This window comes from Ovis canadensis, chromosome 2 (genome assembly GCF_042477335.2).
Source record: "Ovis canadensis isolate MfBH-ARS-UI-01 breed Bighorn chromosome 2, ARS-UI_OviCan_v2, whole genome shotgun sequence".
Lineage (NCBI taxonomy): Eukaryota > Metazoa > Chordata > Mammalia > Artiodactyla > Bovidae > Ovis > Ovis canadensis.
Genome location: NC_091246.1, coordinates 142660903 through 142676053, shown reverse-complemented (window position 1 = coordinate 142676053; position 15151 = coordinate 142660903). Strand labels below are relative to the sequence as shown.

The 15151-nt window shown below is 38.4% G+C and overlaps 1 protein-coding gene across 1 annotated transcript in view; it reads left to right on the top strand.

Annotated features, from left to right (window-relative positions):
• PDK1 (pyruvate dehydrogenase kinase 1) overlaps positions 1-15151 on the top strand; it is a 44364-nt gene that overhangs the window by 12250 nt on the left and 16963 nt on the right. Inside the window, exons 7-8 of the mRNA XM_069577208.1 lie at positions 497-573; positions 2349-2447. Of these exons, the coding sequence (XP_069433309.1) occupies positions 497-573; positions 2349-2447 (176 nt within the window). The remainder of the gene's footprint in view (positions 1-496; positions 574-2348; positions 2448-15151) is intronic.

Here is a 15151-nt window from a genome sequence, read left to right as displayed (position 1 = left end):
GTGGCCCTTGATAAGTCAATGCTAGCTCAAAGTTTTTATTTGAATCTATATGCACAGAAATGCCCAGAATAAAACAAAGCATCCCACCTGGGTGAAACAATTAAAAAATGGCTTTTTAAATGAAAGAATGTATTTATGTGAGTTGGACCATGGAATTTAAAGACTTTAACACTCCTTTTTGGAAGGAAAAAATTCTGACCGTAAGACTGTCTTAAACAGACTCAACCATCATAGACAAGAATGGGAAGATGGGTTGGTAGATGGTTATGCAGGATTGCAAGAGTGACTGCAGGGCTCATGTTGTCACAGGCAGGGATAAACTGTGTGAGCCCAGCATTCAAACACAGATAAAGTGAAAAACTGGTGTAGCCCTTCTCCCCCCAGTAGTACCATCCTCCATAGTAAATGTTTTCTTTTCAGCACTACACAATATATTCTTTAAAATGCTTTAAGCACATCTCTCTGTACTTTCATATTTTTCTCTTCTGCTCTGTAGCAAAATCACCAGGACAGCCAATACAAGTGGTTTATGTACCATCCCATCTCTATCACATGGTGTTTGAACTTTTCAAGGTTTGTAACATAGTATTACATCACCTTTATCAGTCCTTTCCTAAGGTTAGGAATCTGCTTTGAAAGTTTAAATACTTTACCAGGTTTTCCTCAGTTTCATTAAAAGATATCCTTTGGTGTTTCATGGCACATCAGTGGAGATAAGCTGTTGGTCAACACTGATGCCCTCAGTGTAGTGGTAAGCTCAGACCTGGGGCTCAGGAAGACCTGGATTTGAATTCCAGTTCTGCCACCTAAGATGTGTGTGACCTTGTGCAAGTCCCTCAACCCCAAGCCTCAGTTTCCTCCTCTGTCAAACAAGGACAATATTATTACCCAGGTTGCTATGAAGATTGAGAATAACATCCTAAATGTCTTATACAATGGCAGCACATTATAGGTGCTTGATACAGTTTTATTTGTATTTTTACAAAGCGAAATGTTTAGAAGAAGATTCTCCACCCCTAAAGGACCACAGTCCCACTGCCATATGCGTTGTGTGCATTTTTGTGGAGAAAGTCACTTACATTGACTTATGTGACTTCTGCTGTTACATTTGCTCTTTACAACAAATTTTGAAAACTAAATACAATTGTGCTCGTAATGTTGAGAGTAAATTTTTTTCTCAGCAGCATACCAAAGACAGTTGCGGGTAAACAGGAAAGTGTGTGATGAGGAGTATGGGTCCATGTGGCTGAAAATATTACCCCACATTAAGCCTGTAGCCTCTCTCAGTGTGGTTACCTTGTCTTCAGCCAGGAGCAGGTGGAAGAGAGATGAGGTGGCTTTCAGCATGATCATGAAAAAAGAAAAATACACTGAAACATAGAAAAACGAGCTGACTGTCTTAGAACAACAAAGACTGAAAAATGTTCTTGGTTCTAAGACAGCAAGAATGTATCTCATATCGTACAAAAATCTTTCTACCGAAGTGGTTAAATGAATAAACGATTTGCACTTAAAGGATTAAAAGTAATTTTTTTCTTGAAATTTCAGTCACCTAAAGATCTCGTTCCCTATGATGCTTAATAAAAGAAATATTACCATATTATGTAACAGACTTTATATTATATCAGTAATAATGGCTGAAACCTGATCTTAAACAGCCTTCGGTAGAGATGACAGAACGTCTTCCTCTGGGGACTCTGTCCCAGGGCTACACACTCCAAGTGCAGTCCAGCCTTTTGCCTTTTAAACTGTGTGTAGTCTTAGCAGTTCCTGCTTCAACGCTATATGTCATGTTATTGCTTAGTGCTTATGCTCTGTTGACATTGTGTACCGTTGTATCCTGTAGAAATCGGTCAAAACTGTTTTACTGTGTAAATAAATATTCCAGTTTCCAATTAGTAGTAAATTAATTTATTTCTACATCATCATAAGACTTGCTATTAGTACTAAATGAAAAAAATCGCTTTTCCTTAAAGCAATTTATGACAATTAAAATGGTTCTTTAAAATAGAGATGAGACTGTTTTCAAAAATAAACTTTGCCCATTATCTACCAAATTATAAAAATATTTGGGTAGAATTTTCTGCTTTCATATAAAGCTAGTTAAAAATGTTGAGATTCTGATTTTAGAAAATATGCAGAACTTAGTTGGGATTCTTACCTACCAAGTCCTCCAAAACTGACATTTTTTAGAAGTAGTCCTTTAAATTGAGTTATGAATTATGATTCTTAGGCATGTTTTCATTAAATTTAAAAAAAATCAAGGAGTGCATATATACTTGAAAATTATACTTTGTTTCTCACTTTCTTTAAAGTTGTATTTTTAACGTAACCCTTATGTATTTCAGAATGCAATGAGAGCAACGATGGAGCATCACGCTGACAAAGGTGTTTATCCGCCTATTCAGGTCCATGTCACACTGGGTAAAGAGGATTTGACTGTGAAGGTAAGTGCTGTTTTTTTAGGTTTTTAAAACTAATGTACAGACATGTACACGTTTTCCAGAAGACGTAATTTATTCTTAGGAGAAAGAAACCCTCTTCCTGCTAGATAATATGCACATCGTTTCATTTATCTGACAGGTTATGAAATTTTCCCTTGAGTCTGTTTCTGTTCTGACCCTTCATCCAGATGATTCAGGTTAAAGTAAACCCTGGAGACAGACAGTTTTGCAGAATCATGTCTGTCCAGTTTGATATCTACTTTGATAAGTAAAATTTAAAATATTTGGGTATTTTACAGTATTATGTAGATAGGACATAATTTCTCCTTTTTAAACAATGTTTTTAAATCTGCTTTTAAGTGTTTTCATTTGATTTTCCTAACAGCTCTTCAGTAAGGGGCAAAGGTAATTTTATTCTCAATTTTACAGAAATTAGACACAGTGATTAACTCATTATTCAATAGCCAATAAGTGACACAGGACAGGATGCCAGTCCTTTGAGCCCTGTTAAGTTTCTGAGTCATGTCCAGCTCTTAGTGATGCCATGGACTCCTGCACGCCAGGCTCCTTTGTCCTCCATTATCTCCCTGAGTTTGCTCAAATTCATGTTCATGGACCCTAGTCCCAGGCCATTTCTACTACATTTTTCTTAGATAGCTCAGTTCCTTAGAGTATGATGATGTTTCTCTTTTTTAAATAATCATTTTAAATTTTGTATCGAACTAATAAATGCAGAGAGATGAAAAGGAAATGTGTCAGTTCCTTGCCGCTTGTAGGTCACTACTCAGAGACAGGCTTTTTGTTATTTCATATTGCTGTAGTGGAAAGACATATTCTAATAGTGCTGTTTATGAAATTAAAATTTTTTAGACAGCAAATATTGGCTTTTGGTTATGGTAGCTGAGGAGTTAGCTCTCTTAGAGCATCTCCCCTCTCAGTTGCCTAGCCTCAGTTGCCATTTTCCCAGTATTTAAGTTCATACGTGGAATTCCAAACTAGAAGTAATCATCTTTCAGAGACTTTGAAGGTATCTAGTGTTCTTTTTTAAAAATACACAAGTCAGTGGTTTTTAGTGTGTTCACAAGATTGTGTAACCATACCACTGTTTAATTTCAGAACATTTTCCTCACTCCCAAGAGCAAAACCAGTGCTCTTTAACAGTTGCTCCTCACTGCTCCCTCTCCCCACCCTTTGGCAACCACTAATCCATTTTCTGTGTACGGAGTTCCCTGTTTTGGACACTTCATAAAAATTCAGTCATACAATAAGTAGTCTTTTGTGACTGCCTTCTTTCACTCAATATAATGTTATAGCATGTATCCATTCATTTTTTTTGTTATTATAAATAATGCTGCCATTTGTGTATAAGTGAACATTGGTTTTCGGGTCTCTTATGTATATACCTAAAATCTGAATTGTCTATAGGTAACTGTTTAACTTCTTAGGAATACCAAACTCATTTAAAAAGTGACTGTACCATTTTACATTTGCATCAGTAATGAATGAAGGTAGCAATATTTCCACATCCTTACCAACATTAGTTATTGTCAGTCTTTTTGATTATAGCCGTTCTATTAGATTATCAGTTCAGTTGCTCAGTCGTGTCCAGCTTTTTGCGACCCCATGAATCACAGCATGCCAGGCCTCCTTGTCCATCACCAACTCCCGGAGTTCACTCAGACTTGGCGTCCATCAAGTCAGTGATGCCATCCAGCCATCTCATCCTCTGTCATCCCCTTTTCCTCCTGCCCCCAATCCCTCCCAGCATCAGAGTCTTTTCCAATGAGTCAACTCTTTGCATGAGGTGGCCAAAGTACTGGAGTTTCAGCTTCAGCATCTTTCCCTCCAAAGAAATCCCAGGACTGATCTCCTTCAGAATGGACTGGTTGGATCTCCTTGCAGTCCAAGGGACTCTCAAGAGTCTTCTCCAACACCACAGTTCAAAAGCATCAGTTCTTCGGCCATTCTGATTCTAGTATCTCATGGTATTTTTTTTTAAGTGTCAATTAAGATCCTTTGCTCAGTTTTTAAGTAGGTTGTCTTTTTATTGTTGAATTGTAAGAGTTTTCTCCATTTGTTTATTTTCTCTTGTTGATACTAGTCCCTGATGAGATATATGATTTGCCAGTGTCCTCTCATTCTGTGGCTTACCTTTTCACTTTCTTGAGTGTTCTTTGAAACACAAAGGTTTTAATTTTGAAGAATTTCAATTCTTCAATTAAATTATTGAAGAATTATTCTGTTTTTTTTCATTTATTGCTTGTGCTTTTAATGTCACATGTAGGAAGCCATTGCCTAATTCAAAAGTCACAATAATATATGCCTTTGTTTCTAAGAGTTTTAAAGTTTCAGTTCTTACATTTAGGTCTTTGATCCATTTTGAGTTAATTTTTGTAAATGATTTGAAATAGGGAATCCAGTTTCATTCTTTCGCCTGTAGATAATCTGGTTTTCTCAGTACCATTTGTAAAAAGACTATTTTTTCTCATTTGAATTTTCCTGTCATCATTGTCAAAATTTAATTGCTTATAAATTTATATGTTTATTTCTGGATTCTCAATTCTATTCCATTGGTCTGCATATCTCGCTTTAGGAACATTTTGATTATTATTTCTTGGTTGTAAATTTTGAAATTGACAAATGTGATTCCTCAAACTTTGTTGTTCTATTTCAACTTTTTTTGGCTATTGTGGGTTCCACGCATTTTCATAAGAATTGTAGGTATCTCTGGTCAGTTTCTGCAAAAAAACATCAGCTTGAGTTTTTATGGGGATCAAATTCTTTGTTTAAATCAAGTAAGTCTTCCAGTTCATGAACAACAGGATGTCTTTACAGTAATTTAAATCTTTTTTTTTTCAAAAAAGTTTTCCGATTTTCAGTGCACAAATCTTACACTTCATCTATTAAGTTTGTTCTTAGATATTTCATTCTTTTTGGGGCTTTTAAAGTGGAATTGTTTTCTTAATTTAATTTTTGGATTATATATTGCCAGTATATAAGACTATAAGTGATTTTTGTGTATTGATCTTGTGTCTTGCAACCTTGCCAAAGTCATTTATAAGTTCTTATAATATTTTTTGTGACCGCCTTAGGATTTTCTCTACTCGAGATTATGTCATCTGCAAATGGAGATAATTTTACTTCTTCCTTTCCAATCTGATTTTTTTTTCTTTGCCTAATTGGTGTGGCTAGAACCTCTAGTACAATGCTGAATAGAACTGGTATCTTTTTCTTTTGCTGATCTTAGGAGAACTTTTAGTCATTTTTTTCTTCTTCCATGTTTATTTTTGTTGTTCAGTCACTAAATCATGTCCAACTCTTTGATATAATGAGCTATTTTTTTATTATGCTATTAAAAACAAACATTTACTTATTCAACTGAATTCATTAAGTAGTTGATCTGGGCTTAGTAACTCTCTCAATTACTTATTTATTCCCTGGCTTTTGGCACATTTTAGACACCACCCTTATAGCAGAAAATGAAGAATAACTAAAGAGCCGCTTGATGAAAGTGAAAGAGGAGAGTGATATAGTTGGCTTAAAACTCAGCATTCAGAAAACAAAGATCATGGGCATCTGGTCCCATCACTTCAAGGCAAATAGATGGGGAAACAATGGAAACAGTGAGAGACTTTAATTTTTTGGGCTCCAAAATCACTGCAGATGGTGACTGCAACCATGAAATTAAGACACTTGCTCCTGGAAAGAAAAGCTGTGACCAACCTAGACAGGATATTGAGAAGCAGAGACATTACTTTGCCAACAAAGGTCCGTCTAGTCAAAGTTATGGTTTTTCCAGAAGTCATGTATAGATGTGCGAGTTGGGACCATAAAGAAAGCTGAGTGCTGAAGAATTGATGCTTTTGAACAGTTGGAGAAGACTGTTGAGAGTCCCTTGGACAGCAAGGAGATCCAACCAGTCCATCCTAAAGGAAATCAATCCTGAATATTCCTTGGAAGGACTGATGCTGAAGCTGAAACTCCGATACTTTGGCCACCTGACACGAAGAGCTGATTCACTGGAAAAGACCCTAATGCTGGGAAAGATTGAAGGCAAAAAGGGAAGCAGACGACAGAGGATGAGATGGTTGGATGGCATCACCGACTCGATGGACATGAGTTTGAGTAAACTCCGGGAGTTGGTGATGGACAGGAAAGCCTGGTGTATTGCAGTCCATGGGGCACAAAGAGTAGCACTGAGCGACTGAACTGAACTGATGCATACAACTAGGGCTTCCCAGTGGCACTAGTACAAAGAACTTGCCTGCCAGTGCAGGAGACTAAGAGACTCCCATTTGATCCCTGGGCAGGGAGGATCCCCTGGAGGAGGAAATGGCAACCCGCTCCTGTATTCTTGCCTGGAAAATTCCATGGACAGAGGAGCCTGGATGGCTACAGTCCATGAGGTCACAAAGAGTTGGATGCGACTGAACGACTAAACATACAGCACATACATACAAGTTAAGTTTTCTTCTTTAAAAGTGAAAGCTTTCAGTCTTTCATCATTAAGTGATATCAGCTGTTCATCAGGTTTGAGAAAGCTTACTTTCATTCCTAGTTTGTTAAGTATATATCATGAAACTGGCTTCCCTGACTCAGTGGTAAAGAGTCCGCCTGCCAGTGCAGGAGATGAGTTTGATCCGTGGGCCAGGAAGATCTCCTGGATGAGGAAATGGTAACCCACTCCAATATTCTTGCTGGGAAATACCATGGACAGAGGAGCCTGGTGGGCTACAATCCATGGGGTCACAAAAGAGTCAGGCAGGACTTAGTAACTAAACAACAACTATAGCAGTATCATGAGAGGATGTTGGATTTTATCAGGTGCCTTCTCTGGGTAGGTTGAGATGATTATGTGGTGTTTGTTCTGAAGTCTACCAGTTGGTGTATTAGAACGATTGATTTTTGTGTGTTGAACCAACTGTGCATTTTGGGGATAGGTATTGAGGATTTTTGCATCGATATTCATAAGGGATATTTATCAGTATGTAGTTTCTTGTGGTATCTTTGTCTGCTTTTGATATCAGATAATCCTGGCCTTGAATAAGTTGAGACGTGCTCCTTCCTTGTCTGTATTTTAGAAGGTTTTGAAGGATTTGTATTGATTCTTTAAATGTTTGGTAGAATCCACCAGTGAAGCCATTTGGGCCTGTTCTTTTCTTTGTGAAAAGAGTTTTGATTACCAGTTCAATCTCTTTGTTATACATCTATTCGGATTTTCTATTTCTTTCTGAGTTACTTTCTGTAGTTTGTCTAAGAATTTGTCTATTTCACCTAGGTTTTCTTATTTATTGGTATACAGTTGTTCATGGTTTTCCATCATAATCCCTTTTATTTTCTGTAATTTTGGTGGTAGTTGTTGTTGAGTTGCCAAATCATCCAACTCTTCATGACTCCATGGACTGCAGCATGCCAGGCTTCCTTGTCCCTTATCATCTCCTGGAGTATGCCATGTCCATGTCCATTGAGTCAATGATGCCATCCAACTATCTCATCCTCTGTTACCCTCTTCTCCTCCTGCCTTCAATATTTTCCAGCATCAGGGTCTTTTCCAAGTCAGCTGTTCACATCAGGTGGCCAAAGAGTTGGAGCTTCAGCTTCAGTATCAGTCCTTCCAATGAATATTCAAGGTTGATTTCCTTTAAAATTGACTGGTTTGATCTCCATGCTTTCCAACGGACTCTGAAGAGTCTTCTCCAGCACCACAATTCAAAAGCATCAATTTGTCAGTACTCTACCTTCTTTATTGTCCAGCTTTCACATCCATATATGACTACTGGAAAGACCATAGCCTTGACTCTACGGACCTTTGTCAGCAAAGTGATATCTTTGCTTTTTAACACAATCAAGGTTTCTTATAGCTTTCCTGTTTGGAAGGAATCATCTTATAATTTCATGGCTACAGTCACCATCCACAGTGAATTTAAAGCGCAAGAAGAGGAAATCAGTCACTGCTTCCACCTTTTCCCCTTCTATTTGCCTTCAAGTGATGGGACCAGATGCCATGATCTTCAGTTCAGTTCAGTCGCTCAGTCGTGTCTGACTCTCTGTGACCCCATGGATTGCAGCACGCCATGCCTCTCTGTCCATCACCAACTCCCAGAGTTTACATAAACTCATGCCCATTGAGTCTGTGATGCCATCCAACCATCTCATCCTCTGTCATCCCCTTCTCCTCCTGCCTTCAGTCTTTCCCAGCATCAGGATCTTTTCAAATGAGTCAGCTCTTCGCATCAGGAGGCCAAAGTAGTGGAGTTTCAGCTTCAACATCAGTCCTTCCAGTGAATATTCAGGACTGATTTCCTTTAGGGTGGACTGATTGGGTCTCCTTGCAGTCCAAGGGACTCTCAAGAGTCTTCTCCAATACCACAGTCACACGCATGGGATCTTCTGAGGGAGGCCATGATCTTAGATTTATTTATTTATTTATTTTTAGGTTTTTTTCTTCTTTTTTTTAGATTTTTTTAATATTGAGTTTTAAGCTGGCTTTTTCAGTCTCCTCCTTTACCCTCATTTAGAGACTTTAGTTCTTCTTTGCTTTCTGCTATTAGAGTGGTATCATCTGCATAATTGAGGTTGTTGATATTTCTCTTGGCAATCTTGATTCCAGTTTGTAACTCATCCAGCCCAGGGTTTTGCATAATATGCTGTGTGTATAAGTTAAGCAAACAGGGTACAGTAAACAGCTTTGTGATACTCCTTTCTCAATCCTGAACCAGTCAGTTGTTCCATCTCCGGTTCTAACTTACGCTTTTTGACCTATATACAGGTTTCTCAAGAGACAGGTAAGGTTGTCTGGTATTCTTATCTCTTTAAGAGTTTTCCACAGTTTATTATGATCCACACAGTCAATGAAACATAGGTTGATGTTTTTCTGGAATTGCCTTGCTTTTTCTATGATGCAGCGAATGTTTGATCTCTGGTTCCTCTGCCTTTTCTAAACCCAGCTTGAACATCTGGAAGTGCTCGTTTCATGTAATGCTGAAGCCTAGCTTGGTGGATTTTGAGCATAACCTTACTCGTATGGGAAGCTTCTTTGGTGGCTCAGATGGTAAATAATCTGCCTGCAATGCAGGAGACCCAGGTTTGCTCCTAGGTCAGGAAAATCCCCTGGAGAAGGGCATGGCAACCACTCCAGTATTCTTGCCTAGAGAATTCCATGGACAGAGGAGCCTGACGGGCTACAATCCATGGGGTCTCAAAGAGTTGGACATGACTGAGCAACTAACACACACTTACTAGCATGGGAGATGAGTGCAATTGTCTGGTGTTTGAACATTTTTTAGTACTGCCCTTCTTGAGGCTTAGGATGAGCATTGACCTTTTCCAGCCCTGTGGCCACTGCTGGTTAAATTTGCTGACATACTGAGTACAGCAGTCTAATAGCGTCATCATTTAGGATTTTAAATAGCTGTGCTGGAATTCCGTCGCGTCCACTAACTTTATTGGCAGCAGCGCCTCCATAAGGCCCACTTGGCTTCACACTCCAGAATGTCTGACTCTGAGTGAGAGACTGCACTGTTGTGGTTATCCGGATCATTAAGAACTTTTCTGTGCAGTTGTTTTGTGTATTCCTTCCATCTTTTCTTGATCTCTTCTGCTTCTACTAGGTCGTTATAGTTTCTGTCCTTTACTGTGCTCATCTTTGGATGAAATGTTCCTTTGATCTTTCCAGTTTTCTTGAGGTCTCAAGCCTTACCCTTTCTGTTGTTTTCCTCTGTTTCTTTGCATTGTTCATTGAAGCAGGCCCTCTCGTCTCTCCTTGCTGCTCTCTGGAACTCTGCATTTAGTTGGGTGTGCCTTTCCCTTCCTTCCTTGTTTTTGCTTCTCTCCGTTCCTCAGCTATTTGTTCAGCCTCCTGAGACAGACACTTTGCCTCCTGGCGTTTCTTTTTATTTGGAAAGTTTTGTTTGCTGCCTCCTGTAGGTTGGTAGTACTAGCCCCAGTTTCATTCCCGATTTTGCAGATTTGAGTCTTGTGGCTCAGATGGTAACAAATCTGCCTGCAATGCAGAAGACCTGGGTTCAGTCCCTAGGTCAGGAAGATCCCCTGGAGAAGGGCATGGCAACCCACTCCAGTATTCTTGCCTGGAGAATCCCATGGACAGAGGAACCTGGTGGACCTATAGTCCATGAGGTCGCACAGAGTCATATACAACTGAGCAACTAACACACACACATACACACCCTTATTTTTGATTAGCTGAACTAAAATTTTGTCCATTTTGTTAATGTTTTCAAAATGCCCCCTTTTGTTTCACTGAATTTTTCTCTGTTGTTGTTCTCTTGATATTATTAATTTCACCTTTATTATTTTCTTCCTTTTGTCTGCTTTGTAGTTTGCTCTTTTTTAGTATCTTAAGTTGGAAGTTTAAGTTAATGATTTGAGTCCTTTTACAGCTATAAATTTCCATTTAGCACTGTGTTTTCTCTATCCCATAAATTTTTTATGTTGTGTTTTTATTCATCTCAAGTTATTTTCTGGTTTCCTTGTGACTCCTTCTTGATGAGCTCATTGATTGTTTAGGAGTGTGTGTTTAATTTCCACACTATGTGTCAGTGCTCCGCATTTTGTTTTGTTATTGATTTCCAGTTTCATTTCATTGTGGCAGAAATATAGCCTGTATGAATTCAGTCCTTTTACATTTACTAAACCTTATTTAATGGCTTAACATATGGTTTATCCTGGAGAATATTCCATGTGTACTTGAGAAAAATGTGTATTGTTGTTGGGTGGAGTGTTCTATACATAGCTATTAGGCTGAGTTGGTATAGTGTTGTTCAGATCTTCTGTTTCCTTGCTTATCTTCTGTTTGGCACACCCATAATTTAAAGTGGGGTATCGACATATCCAACTATTAGTGTTGAACTGTCTACTTCTCCCTATAATTCTGTCAATTTTTGCTTTGCGTATTTTGGAGCTCAGTTTTTAAGTGTATGCATGTTTATAATTTTATATTTTCTTATTGTATTGATCTCTTGTCCCTGTAAAATGTCTTTCCTTATTTTTTCAACAATTTTTGTCTTCAGGTATATTCTGTCTGATAACCATCTCAACTCTCTTTTGATTTCCGGTTTCATGGTGTCTATTTTTGCGTATTTTTCCTTTGAACTTTTTTGTGTCATTGAATCTAAAGTCTGTCTCTTGTAAACATCATATGGTTTAATTATCTTTTAATCCATCCTGCCAATGTCCTCCTTTTAAAAGTTCAAGTAACATACATTTAACATAATTATTGTTAATCTAGAATTTACGTTTTGCCATTTTCTCCTTTTTTGTTGACATATCTCATGTCCTTTTTCATCCTTTATTTCACCATTACTGCTACTCTTTTTGGTTAGAATAGTATTTCCCCAGTTCAGTTCAGTCGCTCAGTCTTGTCTGACTCTTTGCGACCCCATGAATCATAATATGCCAGGCCTCCCTGTCCATCACAAACTCCCAGAGTTCACTGAAACTCATGTCCATCGAGTCGGTGATGCCATCCAGCCATCTCGTCCTCTGTTGTCCCCTTCTCCTCCTGCCCCCAATCCCTCCCAGCATCAGAGTCTTTTCCAATGAGTCAACTCTTTGCATCAGGTGGCCAGAGTACTGGAGTTTCAGCTTTAGCGTCATCCTTCCAATGAACACCCAGGACTGATCTCCTTCAGAATGGACTGGTTGGATCTTGTTGCAGTCCAAGGGACTCTCAAGAGTCTTCTCCAACACCACAGTTCAAAAGCATCAATTCTTTGGTGCTCAGCTTTCTTCACAGTCCAACTCTCACATCCATACATGACCACTGGAAAAGACATAGCCTTGACTAGACGGACCTTTGTTGGCAAACTAATGTCTCTGCTTTTCAATATGCTATCTAGGTTGGTCATAACTTTCCTTCCAAGGAGTAACCGTCGTTTAATTTCATGGCTGCAGTCACCATCTGCAGTGATTTTGGAGCCCAAAAAATAAAGTCTGACACTGTTTCCCCATCTATTTCCCATGAAGTGATGGGACGAGATGCCATGATCTTCGTTTTCTGAATGTTGAGCTTAAAGCCAACTTTTTCACTCTCCTCTTTCACTTTCATCAAGAGGCTAATTTAGTTCCTCTTCACTTTTTGCCATAAGGGTGGTGTCATCTGCATATCCAAGGTTATTGATATTTCTCCCGGCAATCTTGATTCCAGCTTGTGCTTCTTCTAGCCCAGCGTTTCTCATGATGTACTCTGCATATAAGTTAAATAAGCAGGGTGACAATATACAGCCTTGACGTATTCCTCTTCCTATTTGGAACCAGTCTGTTGTTCCATGTCCAGTTCTAACTGTTGCTTCCTGACCTGCATGTAGGTTTCTCAAGAGGCAGGTCAGGTGGTCTGATAGTCCCATCTCTTTCAGAATTTTCCACAGTTTATTGTGATCCACACAGTCAGAGGCTTTGGCATAGTCAATAAAGCAGAAATAGATGTTTTTCTGGAACTTGCTTGCTTTTTCCGTGATCCAGCGGATGTTGGCAATTTAATCTCTGGTTCCTCTGCCTTTTCTAAAACCAGCTTGAACATCTGGAAGTTCACAGTTCATATATTGCTGAAGCCTGGCTTGGAGAATTTTGAGCATTACTTTACTAGCGTGTGAGATGAGTGCAATTGTGCAGTAGTTTGAGCATTCTTTGGCCTTGCCTTCCTTTGGGATTGGAATGAAAACTTACCTTTTCCAATATTTCCTAGTATATCATTTTAATTTCCTCTTGTTTTGTAATTATATTTGAGTTATTTTCTTAGTACTTATCCTGAGATTATAATTAACATGTTAATTTATAAATTAGTTCAGATTATATACTAACTTAATTTCAATAGTATACGCAGACTTTGATCCTAGATAGGTCTGTCCCCTCACCGTCCCCATCATTGGGTTGCTGTCATCATATAAGACATGTCATTATACATTGTATGCTCATCTACACAGGTTTATAATTATTGCCCTATAGAATTTATCTTTTAATTGATACTGGAGAAAAAAGTTATGAACAAAAAAATACACTTAAACTATTCTTTATATTTATTTATGTGGTTACCTTTCCTGCTCTTTATTTATTCATGTGGATTTGATTTACTGTCTAGTATTATTTCATTTTAGGCTGAAGGACTCCCTTTAGCATTTCTTGATGGGAGAGTTCTATCAATGATAAACTTTCAGTTTTTGCTTATCTGGGAATGTCTCAATTTATCCTTCATTTTTGAAGGATAATTTTACTGGCTCTGGAATTTTTGTTTGATAGGCTTTTTCTTTCTATATTCATTTCTTTGAATATGTTAATCCTTCTACTCCACTGTCTTGAAGGAAGCATTACTATGAACAAAGTTAGTGGAGATGATGGAACTCCAGCTGAGCTATTTCAAATCCTAAAAGGTGGTGCTGTTAGAGTGCAGCACTCGATATGCCAGCAAATTTGGGAGACTTAGCAGTGGCCACAGGACTGGAAAAGGTCAGGTTTCATTCCAATCCCAAAGAAAGGCAATGCCAAAGAATGCTCAAAACTACCGCACAATTGCACTCATCTCACATGCTAGTAAAGTAATGCTCAAAATCACTGCAGACAGTGACTGCAGCCATGAAATTTTAAAGACCCTTGCTCCTTGGAAGGACTATTACAAATCTAAACCGCATATTAAAAAGCAGAGACACCACTTTGCCAACAAAGGTCCATATGGTCAAAGCTATGGTTTTTTGAGTAGTCATTATGGATGTGAGAGTTGGACCATAAAGAAGGCTGAGTGCTGAAGGATTCATGTTTTTGAATTGTGGTGCCAGAGAAGACTGTTGAGAGTCCCTTGAAAAGCAAGGAGATCAAACCAGTTAATCCTAAAGAAAATCAACCCTGAATATTCATTAGAAGGACTGATGCTGAATCTGAAGCTCCCATACTTTGGCCACTTGACACAAAGAGAGGACTCATTGTAAAAGACCCTCATGGTGGAAAAGATTGAGGACAGGAGGAGAAGGAGGCAACAGAGGATGAGATGATTGGATGTTATCACTGACTCAGTGGACATGAGTTTGAGCAAATTCCGGGAGATGGTGGAGGCTAGGGAAGCCTCGCATGCTGCAGTCCATAGGGTTGCAAAGAGCTGGACACGACTTAGTGACTGACAGCAACAGCATTGTTAATCCTACTGCCTTTTGGTCTTCCTGGTTTCTGATCAGAAACCAGCTGTTCCTCTTATTTGGATATTTTGTATGTGAGAGTCACTTTTCTTGTGCTTTTAAGATTCTTTCTTCTTGGCTTTTGACAGTTTGATTGTAATCTGTCCAGGTGCTGATCTGTCTCATTGAGTTTGTTATACTTGGAGTGTGAAGAGCTTCATCTTTTTCATCAAAATTAGGAAGTTTTATTTATCATTTCTTCAAATATTATTTTTGTTCCTTTCTCTTTTTGCTCCTGGAATTCTCAATATGTGCGTGTCTGTACATTTGATGGAGTCCCGCAGGTCTTTTATACTTTGTTCATTTTCTTTCTTTTGTATTTTTTCTGTTTTTCAGACAGGATTTCACTTGAGCTGTTTCACTATTGAAGAGTCTACATTCTATGTGTTTAAATCTGCTGTTGAGCTCTCCTAGTGATTTTTTTTCAGTTGTAATTACGGCATTTCTCAACTCCAGAATTTCTATTTCATTCTCTCATATAATTTCTATATTTATATGCTGTTATTTATTTGGTGAGGCATCATCCTC